Here is a 13,265-nt window from a genome sequence, read left to right as displayed (position 1 = left end):
TTGGATTATGATCAGTTGACTCAAGTGGAACCCAGGCAAGACTGAAGTGGTGATTGAAAGGCGGAAGTGCTTTGAAGAACTAGCCAAGACAAGTTTATTGTTGAAATGAATCTTTAATGCCCCACAGCTGGGCAGATTGTTACCGGTGCCAGTGAAAATTCTGATTCAGTTTGTTCAATGCACAAGAGTTTATTTGAGAAAGAGTCACCGAAGCAGTAAAAGAGAGATATATATAATAAAATGTCTCCCTAATAAGTCTCAATTCCCCAAGCATAAACCCTCAGTAACTCTGTTGGCCTTACACAGTATCCTGATTGGAAAACAAAGCAGGTATAGCTACCAGTCTTAGATGGAGACATCTTTTCTTCTCTTCTTCTCCCCTCTCAAGTACTTGGGCTGTCAACTGTTCCCTGAAACAGGATCTTGGTTACCCCGAGGCCCTCTGGTTCAAAAGTCCTACAAAAGGCCCTCATGCAGGGTCTTGGCTACCCTGAGACCCTCTGTCTTACAGCATCACGGACCTCTTCACATATTAATTGGGGAACTAATTAACTAATTTACTCTATTTAGCATTTATACCTCTTCTTTTCAGAGGAGTCATATGTCCCAAAAATATGCCCGGTGGTCATTTCATTACTGGTTTTTCTCCAATTAATATTTTAGAAGGGGCTGCAAAACAGACACAGACCAAAGATCAGTTGACGTTTACCCTCTCATCAATCATTTACTTGAGCTCCTAGTGCAGTGTCATCCAAAAGGGGTTATTTTGACCTGGGCCTACCTGTACCAAGCCCACCAATCACGTGTTTTTGCGTTTTCTTTATTTTGTGAGCTGGTCATTGGCTGACTTGTTTCAAAGTCTCATGTTGAAACAAATGCACAGATAGAACCTCAATTAACCATTCAAGTGCAATTTCAGCACTCTCAATAAATTTCCACAACAACTGTCTGATGCTAAAAGAATCCTGCTCCCAGAATCCTTTAGCCAATTAAGACATCCCAAGCCACACCAAACTCGTGCTTACCACATTCATTCATATCATCACAGTAATTCATAATAATTCAGCATTATCCCAACATTTATGAGTCTCCCTTTTTTTATGCATAGGAGCACTGGGATTTGGGGAAGTGAATGTATTAGCTTTGTATGTGTATGTATGTGTGTGTGTGTGTGTGTGTGTTTTCTCTTCTCAGTCTCCTGTTTCTGATTAGAGGGAAATCCCTTTTGAGATGAGATGGAGAAGTAGGACATAGCCCCCTGAAGGCGCTGTTTCACTTGCGTGCAAGCTGTGAGGTTGTAAGGATACCCTGAGGTGATACATGGAATTCTGAGATTCTCTATGGGGCCTCTGCCATAGAGAAGCATAGGCAGGAGGTATACCCAGGCAGATATATAGCTACCTCAGAGCCTCTCGGGGCACCCCTGCTTAGCTGGATGTCTGTGGGAGAGGAACCTGCCAAAGTTATTTAGTTTATCCAAAAGGCTTATGAGGTGACTTGATTATGGTATTTAAGTATCTACATGAGGAGAAAGTTTCTGAGTGCAGAGGGCAGTTTAATCTAGCAGACAAAGGCATAATGACCTCCAATGACTGGAAGCTGGAGTTAGATAAATTCAGACGAGCAGTAAGGTGGAAAAGTTGAACAATGACAGAATCCACATTTGGAACAGCTTACATGGGGTGGTAGAACCAGATTGTTAAAGGTATTTCAGTGTCTGAAGATGCAGAGAGGAGCCCAGTGGGATTATCATAGGCACCTAGGTGCCTAACTCCTACAGTGAAAGCGAGGCACCTAGGCTTTTGAAAATCCCACCAAGCATCTCTTTGTATCTTTAGGTGTCTTTAGAAATCTGGTGTGGGGCACATTCTCCATCACTTGAAGTTTATACATGAAGATTGGGTGACTAAGGTGGCCACGCAAGCATTCCCAGAATACCAGTGTGACTGGGTGCCTGGATGGGCCACATGGAGAATGCTATACTCAGGACACACTACAAAGAATAGGGCAGACAATCCCCCAAACTGGTGTTTTTTTTCTATAATTAGATTAGCCAAACCAGTGACAAAACAGCTTCTGTGGTTACCAAGAAGCCAAATACAGTCCCCAAGTCTAATATAGTGAGAGGTTATTGAAAACCTGATTCACCATCTGTGATGTCCACCAATCCCAAAGGACCAGACACTTATCACCAGCTCAATATGAGTCTCAGATCTTAACCAATAATCATGCAGATGCCAGTCCTTTAGTAACGAAAAGACTAAAGGTTTAATAATAAAAGGAAAAAGAAAGAAGAGAGTTGCTGTGGTTAAAAGATCAATATACATACAGATAAGTGAAGAGTCCTTAGGTCAATTTCATAGCACAGATGGTGAGGCTGCTGATTTGTAAAAGTATTTCTGGAATCAATTTAAAAGCTCCAATAGGCAGTCCAGGTGTAGCGTTTGCCCAAGTTCTTCCATGAGAATTCCAGCCTAATCCAGAGTAAACCTGCAGACGTCAGTCTTACGGCGTAGACCTTCCCTGTTAAAGTTTAAGCAGACCAGAGATGCAGGAGCAGGCCTGGGGCTTTCCTTTATAGTTTTCTAGCAAACTAATAAGCCTCTTGACACAGCGGGACCTTCCCCGAGGAAGAATAGGCAGTGCAGATTGTTGCTTTGAAGCTAATCTTCCGTTTTCTGTGCATACACAGGTAAACTAGTTGCATTCATTCATTTAAGACAATTAGCCATTCAAACTATCAAGACAGTTCACAGGTAGTTTACTATGTGGAATTACAAGTTTCAAGGAGAGATTAGGACAATAATATTACTACACCACAAGTCCCATCTAAATGATAATATCCCCTTTTGATCGCCAAGTCAATAGAACATAGTAATGAAGCATTATAAGACAGGAACAGAATTTAGCATATACAAGCTAATTAGATCACATTGTTAAACTTCTAACAAAATACAGGTAAAAACAGACAAATACACTTAACATCTACCGTGGATTTCTATTACTATAAGTAAATGGGTTAATGATTGCTAGTCTAGTATATCTCTTTGAAATTCACATACAAGTAGATTGTCTTGATTACATTTCAGCGCCTCTTGTTAAGTTGTTATGGGTCATAACGGTTAAATTGACTGGACTGTCAGTGTCACAACCAGACATTCTGTACTCCCGGGAATGGAGTGGGCCTGGCCCTGCCAGATGGCCCAACACGTGCTGCTGTGACCTCACACTCACGATGAATATGGGGTCACCCTGCACGGAGAATGCCATTTTGAAGAGTGCCCCACTCCACCCCACCCCCACCACTGTGACCTCACATGTGCAAGGTCTCGCATCAAACGCAGTCTTCAAAATAGCATCCCCTGTCTGGTACCAGACAAAACCACATCTGGTTTTGTCTTAATACCATGTGGGGGGACAAACCACACAAAGAAAGGACTGTCCAGTTTAAAACAGGACAAATGGCCTCCTTAGGGATGACCTACACTAGGGGAGCGGGATCGATCTAAGATACGCAACTTCAGCTACGTGAATAGCGTAGCTGAAGTTGAAGTATCTTAGATCGATTTACCTGGGGTCCACACGGCGCGGAATTGATGGCCACGGCTCCCCCGTCGACTCTGCTACCGCTACTCGCTCCGGTGGAGTTCCGGAGTCGACGGGGAGCGTGTTTGGGGATCGATATATCACATCTTAACGAGACGCGATATATCGATTCCCGATAAATCGATCGCTACCCGCCGATACGTACCCTTAATAACAGAACTCAACCACACAATATGGGTTCAATGCAAGAATCACTGGGTGAAATTCTCTGGCCTGTGTTACACAGGAGGTCAGACTAGGTGATTCATATTGTCTTCTCTGGCATTAAAATCTAGGCACTATAAAATTGGGTGACACTACTCCTGTCTGATTAAAGACAGGCCCAAGCTGCTAATGCCAGGTGTGGCTCCATACATAGACAAAATTCAAGGGAGTTCAGATGCAGGATTTTGGTTGCAGCCCAGCTCTGTAAACTAGCACATTGTCACTTTATCAGTGTTCATCATATTCTACCCATAACACCCTTAGCTTGTCAGCTCTTTGTTGCAGGGTATGGATCTTTAGAGATAGGGCCAATGTAAATAGTATTCTACCTTCATAGACTTCTTGGTGGCACAATTGAGCCTAAGATACTGGGTTGTTTAGCCCAACTGATGCCTTTATGGAACAATCCTATAGCATTGAATTGAGATTAGACCAACAAGGCCTTCTAGAAATGAACCCATGCTGTTGTATTAGAAACAGAAATTTGTAAAAACCCATAGAATTCATTAGAAAATGCCTACTTTTCTATAGGAGAATCCAAAACACCTATAGAAAATTTATTGTTTTGTGTTGCACCAACACAAGCAATGCAGGATTGGGGGGTGAGTGGTTACATTGGGGGGGTGGAGTATTTACACATCCACCCCAGCAGGCAGCCTAATGTGTCTCCACTATGCCCTGCCCCTCCAATCAGGGAGCAATAGGGTGTCACATGCTCACTCTGCAGCCAATCAGAGGGCAGCACTGTCGGGGCCCTAATTCAAATTCTTCTCTGCTTTCTGTGGAGATGGTGGGGCCAGCTGGGCCATGGAGCTGCAATTCGTGGGCCCAACAAGGCAAGCCAGCTCATAAGAGCCTGATGGGGTCCTGCAGCATCCATTTGTGCTGGAGCACTGAAAGCAGCATGCCCCCCCCTCCTGAACCCCTCCCTGGCCTCATGACCCCCCACTCCCAGGTGGTCCCCAGAGTCCCACCCCCGGCCTTGTGTCCTCCCCACCCTCTGTCCTTTGGGGCCAGTCTGCGGAGCCCTCTCCAGTTCCCCCCACACCTCTCAACTGGCCTCTTTCCCTCCCCAGTCCACCTCCAGTCACCTGCTTCTGCCACATCCTGCCTCCCCCATCTCCCCAGTGCTACTATCAGGAGTTTCCTTGGTCCCTCCCACTACCCAGAGCCCCCGTCCTGACTCTCTGCTATCCCAGCCCCCAAAGGGGTAGCGCACTGCTTGCTGGATCATAGTCCAACAGCTTCACCTCCTGGTTCCAAGCTCAGAAGTATTCACACACACTTGCACACTCACACCTTGCTTTGCTGCCCAGATCCCACCGCCAGCTCTGCTACTTGGCTCAACTGAGGGCATAGATGAATGTTTGCGGGAGGGTGAGTGGGAACACCAGGTGGCTTGGGCCAGCCCCGTGCATCCTACTTTCCGGGAGGAGAGCTGGCGGATGATCAGGGAGCTTGGGGGGACAATTGGGAGAGTTGGGGAGGGGAGCTGGGTGGAGGTCTGGACCTTGACTATACCTTGACCAAGAAATTTGGACCTTGACAAAAAATAATTGACTACCCCTGCCCTAAGCCAAGGGTCCCACGCCTGATTAGCACTTTTTCTCTTTTAAGCACCAGATAATCTAGCAAAAAGCCTCTGGTGTGAAAGAAAGTCAATCTAGTACTTGCTGTGTAGTTTAGGTTAGAAGCTTTGGCTTCTCTAATATTTAGTTGCTTTCATTGGAGGCTGTAAATCAAGATCAGCTTTTACTAAATGGGATTCGCCTGAGGCTTGCATAGTAACGGTTGGTCACTGAGTGCTGGTGAGTTCTAAACAGAGACTTACATCTGTCAACCCTCCTTTAGCCCTTCTCTGCTCTTGTCTCTCCAGCATACAACACTCTCAGGCCTGTGGCGTGATGTCCAAAAATGAACTGGAAAGTAGCATTCCGTGAGGTTCCTTAAGGAGCAGTTCTCTAGCACTGAGACTAGCAGTCTCCCATCAGTACACCACATGAATTACTCTGTTTTTAATCTGACTGTCCCAACAATACATGTGCTTTACAGGACACACAGAAGAGCTCCTGTGGATTAAATGTGGCACATCTCATATAGATTTCCTATCAATCTTATTTCAAAGTAATGTAGGTTGGACCTGGGCATCAGACGAAGAACATGGATGAATATCCCAATTCTGAAGTTGGGAGACTGTGGGGAAAACAAGCTGTCTAGAGCTTCTGTTTTGAGAGAAATGTGGATCATGGACCATCTGAGCTGCTAGACCCGCCATGACCATTGGGTATTCTGTCTAGTTGCTAGGAGCTGTTATAATTTTAAACAGATGAATCATCGTATGTGGTTCAGAAGTTTGTATGCTGGCAATCCTTAAATCAATATTTACTTAAACTTGTCATTTAGTGAATAATTTTGCTAAATCAGTCCTCTGACCTTTCACCAGCACAGAGCAGGGTAACTACTGCCCTCAGCTGGCTCATTTGCAGAATAACAGGTTTCAGGGAAAATAAGTATTACACAAAAATAAGTTCTTTCATCAAGTTTATTTTGTAGTGACGTCTCCAGTTTTGTACCATGTGGTGTTTATTTTATTTTAGCAAGTACGTCCCATGATCTGAGATTCATTTGAATCTCTCCAGTCAGTGGCAAAATTTCACAAAGTTTGGCTGTTTCTCCTGCTGAGCCCATCCCTAACTCATCCAACTCCATTCCTCTCTTGCAGCCCAACCCAGCCCCATTCTCCTCCTTGCTCTCACTTTCTCCCATCTGATCATGTTCTGCCAGGCACTAAGCACATGCACACTGGCACTCACTCTCTACACACTGATGTAACTTGCTCACCGGAATACCACCGGTTTAGGAATACAGGGCTAGATTCACAAAAGGATGTAGGCTACCAACTGTCCCTTTAAGGGGACATAAATCCCAGAATCAGACACCACTGGGATTCACAGAGCCCCCACCCAGCTTCTTCCAAACCCTTTAAGTACTAAACTCACTTGGCACCTAGATTTTTTGCAGTAAAATTCCCTATGGGCTTATGTTTCTGCTTCTGCGCATGTGCACTGCTGGACACCTAAGCCCAATAATGATGGATGAACTGGGAGAAGTTCCTCCATCTAACTCACCTGCAGGGCCTGATCTAGTAAGTGAGTTCAGAGACTGCCTACAAGATTGGGACCTGATAGGCATTCTTCCACAAAACAGCTGGGGGGACAAGGACCTCCCTTATGACTTTTAGTCCAGTGGATTGGGGAGAGTCCTCCCTCTGCCTGATGGAGAGAAGGGATTTTCTACCTCTGAGGTGCATGTCCTAACCACTGGGCCATAGGTCATTTGGGGAAGGGGCAGAAATGGGGCTTAGTCTCAGTCTCTCCTGTTGAAACTGTACCATCGTGGAGAAAGAATTGTTTGGCTGGAGAGGAAGCATGCCCAAGCACAAGAACAATTCTGGAGCTGGTAGTTAGAGCACTCCCCTGGGAGACGGGGGATCCAGTCCCCCTGTTCCAATGACTTTTTAAATTAGCTTCAATAGGAGGGACTGATGGAGGCCCACATCAGAAAATCCTAATGCCTAGTGGTCAGAACACCCACCCAAGAGGGAGTAAAGCCCTGTTCAAATGCTTTCTTCTCCCTCTGGCAAAGGGAGGACTTGAACCAAGGCTCTCCCACTTCCCACATGAGTGCTCTAACCACTGGACTCGACTCTAACCCTCACCCCTGGCTTGTTGCAAAAGTGGTGTAGGTGTGTAACACCGACTACACTGCGGGGGTGATCGATCTAAGATACGCAACTTCAGCTACATGAATAGCGTAGCTGAAGTCGAAGTATCTTAGATCGATTTACCTCGGGTCCACATGGCGCGGGATCGACGGCCACGGCTCCCCCATTGACTTGGCTACCGCCGCTCGCTCCGGTGGAGTTCCGGAGTCGATGGGGAGCGCGTTCGGGGATCGATATATCGCGTCTTAACAAGACGCGATATATCGATCCCCGATCAATCGATCACTACCCGCCGATACGGCGGGTAGTAAAGACGTACCCCAAGTGAGGGTTTGCAGCTGAGAATCCCAAGCAGCCTGGACTGAGGCATTGAACTCCTTGAGAGGGGTGGAGTTTAAGATACACCCCTCACCTTGCCATCTCCCATTGGCCATCTCCCACCTTGCTTTTGTGCATCCCATTCTGAGGTGCCTCCCCATTCATTGTATGGGGAGCCTGGATACCTAGCTCAGGCTTTGTGAATCCCAGTGGGTTTCTAGGCCCCTAAAGTTAGGCATGGCAATGTTCAGCATCACCATACCTAATTACCATTGTGAATCTAGCTCATAGGAATTACCAAACTTGACCAAACTGACAGCCGTCTACCCTCCTTGCAGTCTCTAATGGTGGCCAGCAGCAAATACCACAGCAGAAAATCTTGTAATGGACAATTATGGAATAACCTGCCCTGGGGAATGTCTCTTCATAGCCCAGGCACTTAAAAGTTGGTTTATGAAGCAGGATGACGGCTTATATCTCTTATACAGTTTTATCCCAGCTAGACTCACTAAACACGTGCTCCTTATCCCTCTACAAGGGACATGTGCAGACTGGACTGTAGCAGGTGCACCTTGCCTTTTTCAGGATGCTGTCCTAAACAAGCTGCGCATGTGAGCTAACACATTTTATAAAGCTTCAGCAAGATTTGCCATGGCTCAGTAAACAGAGAATCCATTATTAATAAGGAAGTAACTTCATCTCTTGGGCTAACTGGCAGAAAAATGTAATTCAAATAAATGTCCTGAAATGTTTCTTTTTTATTATTTCAGTTTTAAAAGACCCAGCAATCCAACCAACTATTTTTTTAATATTTTGTTTGTAAAGGAATGGATTAGTCTTAATCTAGGAGTTGGTGACTCCCATACTGTGGTCTTGGCTAGTGGTTCTGAGGGTCCAATAAACAAAGTACATAGTGACACATTTTTCTAGAATGCACCCAGAAACTGTAACCATGTCACAAACCTTTGGATTTGGACAAATCCAATGAGTGTGCCTGTGGCTGGAGTCCCAGTGCAGACTGTGTTATATTTTAAGAAGCTCTGAAAAGCTTCAGGGAAGAGAGTGATTCCATTAATGTATTTGCCCAGTAGAGCAGAAACACAGTCTTGTTAGCTGCCCAGCGTAAAGTAGCATTACTCAGAGGTTCACTCAAATTTTGCTATTGCTGAGCTCATTGGGTCATGTATATTTTATTCAAGAGTTAGAAGCTGAGATGTGCTGGACATCAAGTTTGCATAAACAATTGCATTAACGGGAATTTTGAGTAGGATTAGAGAGGTTATTTTACCTCTGCATTTGGTGCTGGTGTGAGCACTGCTGGAATCCCGTGTCCAGTTCTAATGTCCACAGTTTAAGAAGGATGTTGATAAATTGGAGAGGATTCAGAGAATAGCCACAAGAATGATTAAAGGATTAAAAAACATGCCTTATAGTTATAGATTCAAAGTAGTCAATCTATTTAGTTTAACAAGAGAAGGTTAAGGGGTGACTTGATTACACACAATGAGTACCTACATGGGGAACAAATATTTAATAATGGACTCTTCAGTCTAGCAGGGAAAGGTAGAACACGAACCAATGGCTGGAAGTTGAAGCTAGACAAATTCAGACTGGAAATAAGGTGTATAATTTTAACAGTTAGGGTAATTAACCACTGGAACAATTAACCGGGAGTTGTGGTGGATTCTAGATCCCTGACAATTTTTAAATCAAGATTGGCTGTTTTTCTAAAAAGTATGTTCTAGGAATTATTTTAGGGAAGTTCTACGGTCTGTATTATGCAGGAGGTCTGACTAGATGCTCACAGTGGTCCCTTCTGGCCTGAGAGTCTATAAATCTACAAAGGTTTGACAGAAAGCGCAAAGAGCTACATTTTCAAACAGGTCTCTCAACAGAAATACACATATTTTGCACTCTAAAGTTGGATTTGTGGGTACAAACAGAATAACAGGGGCTTGATTTTGCTCCCGTTCAAACCAATGGAAAGACTTTCATTGACATAAATGTGCTTGGTCCTGCACCAAATGGGGTAACTGAATATTTAATCATCCAGTTTGTGGATGCCTGTCAAGGCTGAGTCCCCACTCTGGCACTTTGAGTGCAGAAGGTGGGGGCCTGCAAGGATTCTAAAAATTGATACTGGCCACTCCAGGTTTGTATTAAACTCCCAAAATTACAGTTTCTCTCTGACCTTGGATGGGTAGATGCTGCCACCAGCCAAGTGCAAAAAATTCCTTTGGACCCAGGAGCATTTGGGAATTCCTCCCTGTGAGGTACCCTCAAGCCCTTTCACCTCCCCCTCCCCCCCCGCCGGGGGGGAGGGGGGGGAAGCTAAGAAGAAAACAAAGGAAATCAGCTGTTGCCACCAGCTAATTAAACAACATATGTACAAACCTCTTAGAACACCAAAAAAAAAATCGTATTCTCAAAAAAGGTAAATTTTATTAAAAACAAAAAGAAAGAAAAGACATCGGGAACTTAGGCTATTGCTATATTTAAAAAGAGGAAAATATAATAATTAAACATCAAGAATGGTTTTCTTGAGGTCCAGCTTAATGGTTACCAGCAAAACAAAAGCATTTGGGGGTTAGCACAGAGGAGTCCACAAACCTTACAGAAATAAAAGTGATAAACCCAATTGCATCTTTCTAGACATTTCCTGATCTACTTACATATCTGGGGTTTCAAATTGAGTAGTTCTAGGTATGATCTGGAGATTTTCATACTTGTTTTACAGCTTTTTACAGCATAGCTTCATCCCTGTCTTTGCTCTGTCCCCTCTCTCCGGAGAACAACAACAGACAGACAAAGGGAAAGCTTTTTCCCAATTTTAAAAAAATCTAGCCCTCCCTTTGTCTCTTTTGGTCAGGTGTCCACTCCCTCCCTTTTACCTATGGACTTTTTTAACCCTTTACAGATAAAGCAAGTAGAGAACAGTTACTAACAGGGATTTTATAGCTAACTTGCTGGCTGGGTGTCCATAAAAGGGAGTGCCCCCCCCCCCTTTCATTTATCACAATGCCACTTTTCATTTTATGCATTGTGCAAAATTGGCATGTACGAGTTTAGAAGCTTAAAGTGATTGAACTCAAGTAGCACACACAGGAAGTTTCCTATCATTCATCCTGCATACACACAGACAAGGTAAGGCTTCTATAGTTCATTTCAGTCTTATTGCCACAATAAGACCTGAGTTCTTGAAGCTCAATCTTGAATTTTCCAGTTAATTTGCCTCCTTTCTTCAGGACTAAGTAATGCAGCTTCTTCCCCAGAGCTCCTATAAGTTACCATAATAATTCTGTTGGGTTCGTCATTTTATACTGATTGCAAGTGCCGCAGTCCTTATGCAGCATTTAGGTCATATCTGTGAATAAAATGCCCCAGTAATCACACGCACTCATTATCATAAAATGAGTGGGGACCAGATGAGCTAAACCAAGCGCACTTCCTGTTCTTTTAAATAATAATCAAACCAAGATAAAGTTCCCAAAAGTTTCTTCTAAAAGTCCCCAGCACACTAAACTGTGAGTGGTGCCTCTATGGATTGGTCGTAGAGGGTGAATGCAGATGGCTGGTTTTGCAGCTGCGATGCAAATAGTTTTAATATTAATATAAATGACAGCTTCCAGACTGGCAAGGTTTCAGCTAGGTTCCTTGCTCTGGCGTTTCTCTGCTGCCACTGAATGTGTCTAGTGTCTATCACAAGAGGCCTTGCATATTACTGAGAAATGGGTTCGAATTTGGGGCTTTCAACTCCTGTGGGAGCTGACTGTTCAATTGTATGGAAAGGAGCACTTCAAAACTTGGCAATGCTGAGCCACCCAGAACGGAGGTGGGGCACCCTTTAATAGAGCCCATCCTGGTAAAACTCAGATCACTACAGCTGACCCTGACCCTCTGCTCCTCAATGCCTTCCTCTAGGTAATGCACTGTAATTATGCTATTTGTCTCTTTTCAGCACCCTTACCCAACAGAGGATGAGAAAAGGCAGATAGCAGCACAGACAAACCTGACACTTTTGCAAGTCAATAACTGGTGAGTGAACCTTAGTGTGGGGGTTGTGGAATTTTCCTGCTTTCATAGTCATCAAACTGATGGAATCATCTCACTACTCTCAGTGGCCCTGCCTAGCCTGCGACTTTCATCACACGGATAGCAGGACGCTGATTAAGTTACTCAGGCAACTCCCCTTATTGGCCATTTCTCAGAATAAAATTGGCATCAGAGCCCAAGGAAGAGGTGTTTTTCTATGTTTTTGAGGTATTGTATCTGAACAATAGAGTAAGGTGGAGATAGCTCCTAGGGAAAAGAGACAAGATTCAAACCTGATGGTTTGAGGTTGGTTCTTCTTAGTCTGAAGACAAAGGAGTGAATTTGTATCCACGGGTGCTTAAAAAGAAAGTAGACATAAAAATAAACATCTCTATATAAATTGTTCACAAAACATTTAAAACCGTGCTCCAGGTAATGCAATATGATGCTGCGACTCTTCTCTGGAAATCCTCCATCCTGAATGGAGTTCACCCACCCCATATTTGCCATTCTCTGTTCAGGCGTATCATTGCTGGAGGTGAGGTGAGAAGGTATCTTACTGGTAGAACTGTGTGGCAGCAGACTGGAATAACAGAGAACGCTGGAGGTCAGGACTGAGATGCATTGGCAGAGCTGTAGGTGTAATCTGAGAGGCATTGGCAAAGGTCTCATTTTCATTCTTATTTAATATTAATGTTTACCTGATATTCGGGTCACTCTTTTCCATTTGTCTTTGTTAATCAGCTAATAGTATCACTGAGCCCGCGTCTGCAAGGTGGGTGTGATTGCTCTATTCACACACACAAGCTCGCGATGCGCTAGCTCGCCTAGGCTATGGTTACATTACGAGCCCGGGCTGTGATTCCCTGCTCACGTACACATACTGTGCTACTCTCATCGAACTAGCATGAATGTCAATATAATTATAAATAGCAGTCAAGCCACGGTGGCATAGGTAGTGGCAGAGGAGGCACCGCTGAGCCGTGCTGAGTGCCGACACCCCCGGAGTCAGGCGGGTAGGTACTCGGCACAGCTTAGCCGTGCCTCCGCTCCCTCTGCTTGTGCCACTGTGGCTACACTGCTATTTATAATCAGGCTAGCTCAGTGTAAGTTAGTGTGTGTAGGCGTACATTAGCAGAGGAATCTTACCCCAGGCCTGCAGCGTAGACATAGCCTCAGTCTCATTCCATGTAATGCTGTCAACAAACATGACAACAATGAAATAAAAATAACACATTGGATGTCATAGTGTAGCCAGAAGATATCATAGTTTTAGAAATTCTTCTGGGCCAAAGTCTGGCCCCACTGAAGTCTGTGGCAAAACTTCCATTGACTTCACGAGGGCCAGGATTTGACCCCCGAAGATGCCATTTACTAATAA

At 44.5% G+C, this 13,265-nt stretch overlaps 1 protein-coding gene across 28 annotated transcripts in view; it reads left to right on the top strand.

Annotated features, from left to right (window-relative positions):
• Positions 1 to 13,265, top strand: part of PKNOX2 (PBX/knotted 1 homeobox 2) — a 658,041-nt gene that overhangs the window by 627,458 nt on the left and 17,318 nt on the right. For all 28 annotated transcript variants that reach the window (XR_010593235.1, XM_065570190.1, XM_065570188.1 and 25 more), the window contains one exon: positions 11,811 to 11,887. Coding sequence is in view for 27 of the 28 variants with exons in the window: in XM_065570190.1 (XP_065426262.1) it covers positions 11,811 to 11,887 (77 nt within the window). In the remaining variant the exon portion in view is untranslated. The remainder of the gene's footprint in view (positions 1 to 11,810; positions 11,888 to 13,265) is intronic.

This window comes from Chrysemys picta, chromosome 16, assembly GCF_011386835.1.
Source record: "Chrysemys picta bellii isolate R12L10 chromosome 16, ASM1138683v2, whole genome shotgun sequence".
Taxonomy (NCBI): domain Eukaryota; kingdom Metazoa; phylum Chordata; order Testudines; family Emydidae; genus Chrysemys; species Chrysemys picta.
The sequence above is the reverse complement of the archived record's forward strand: the minus strand, read 5'-3'. Positions and strand labels throughout refer to the sequence as shown.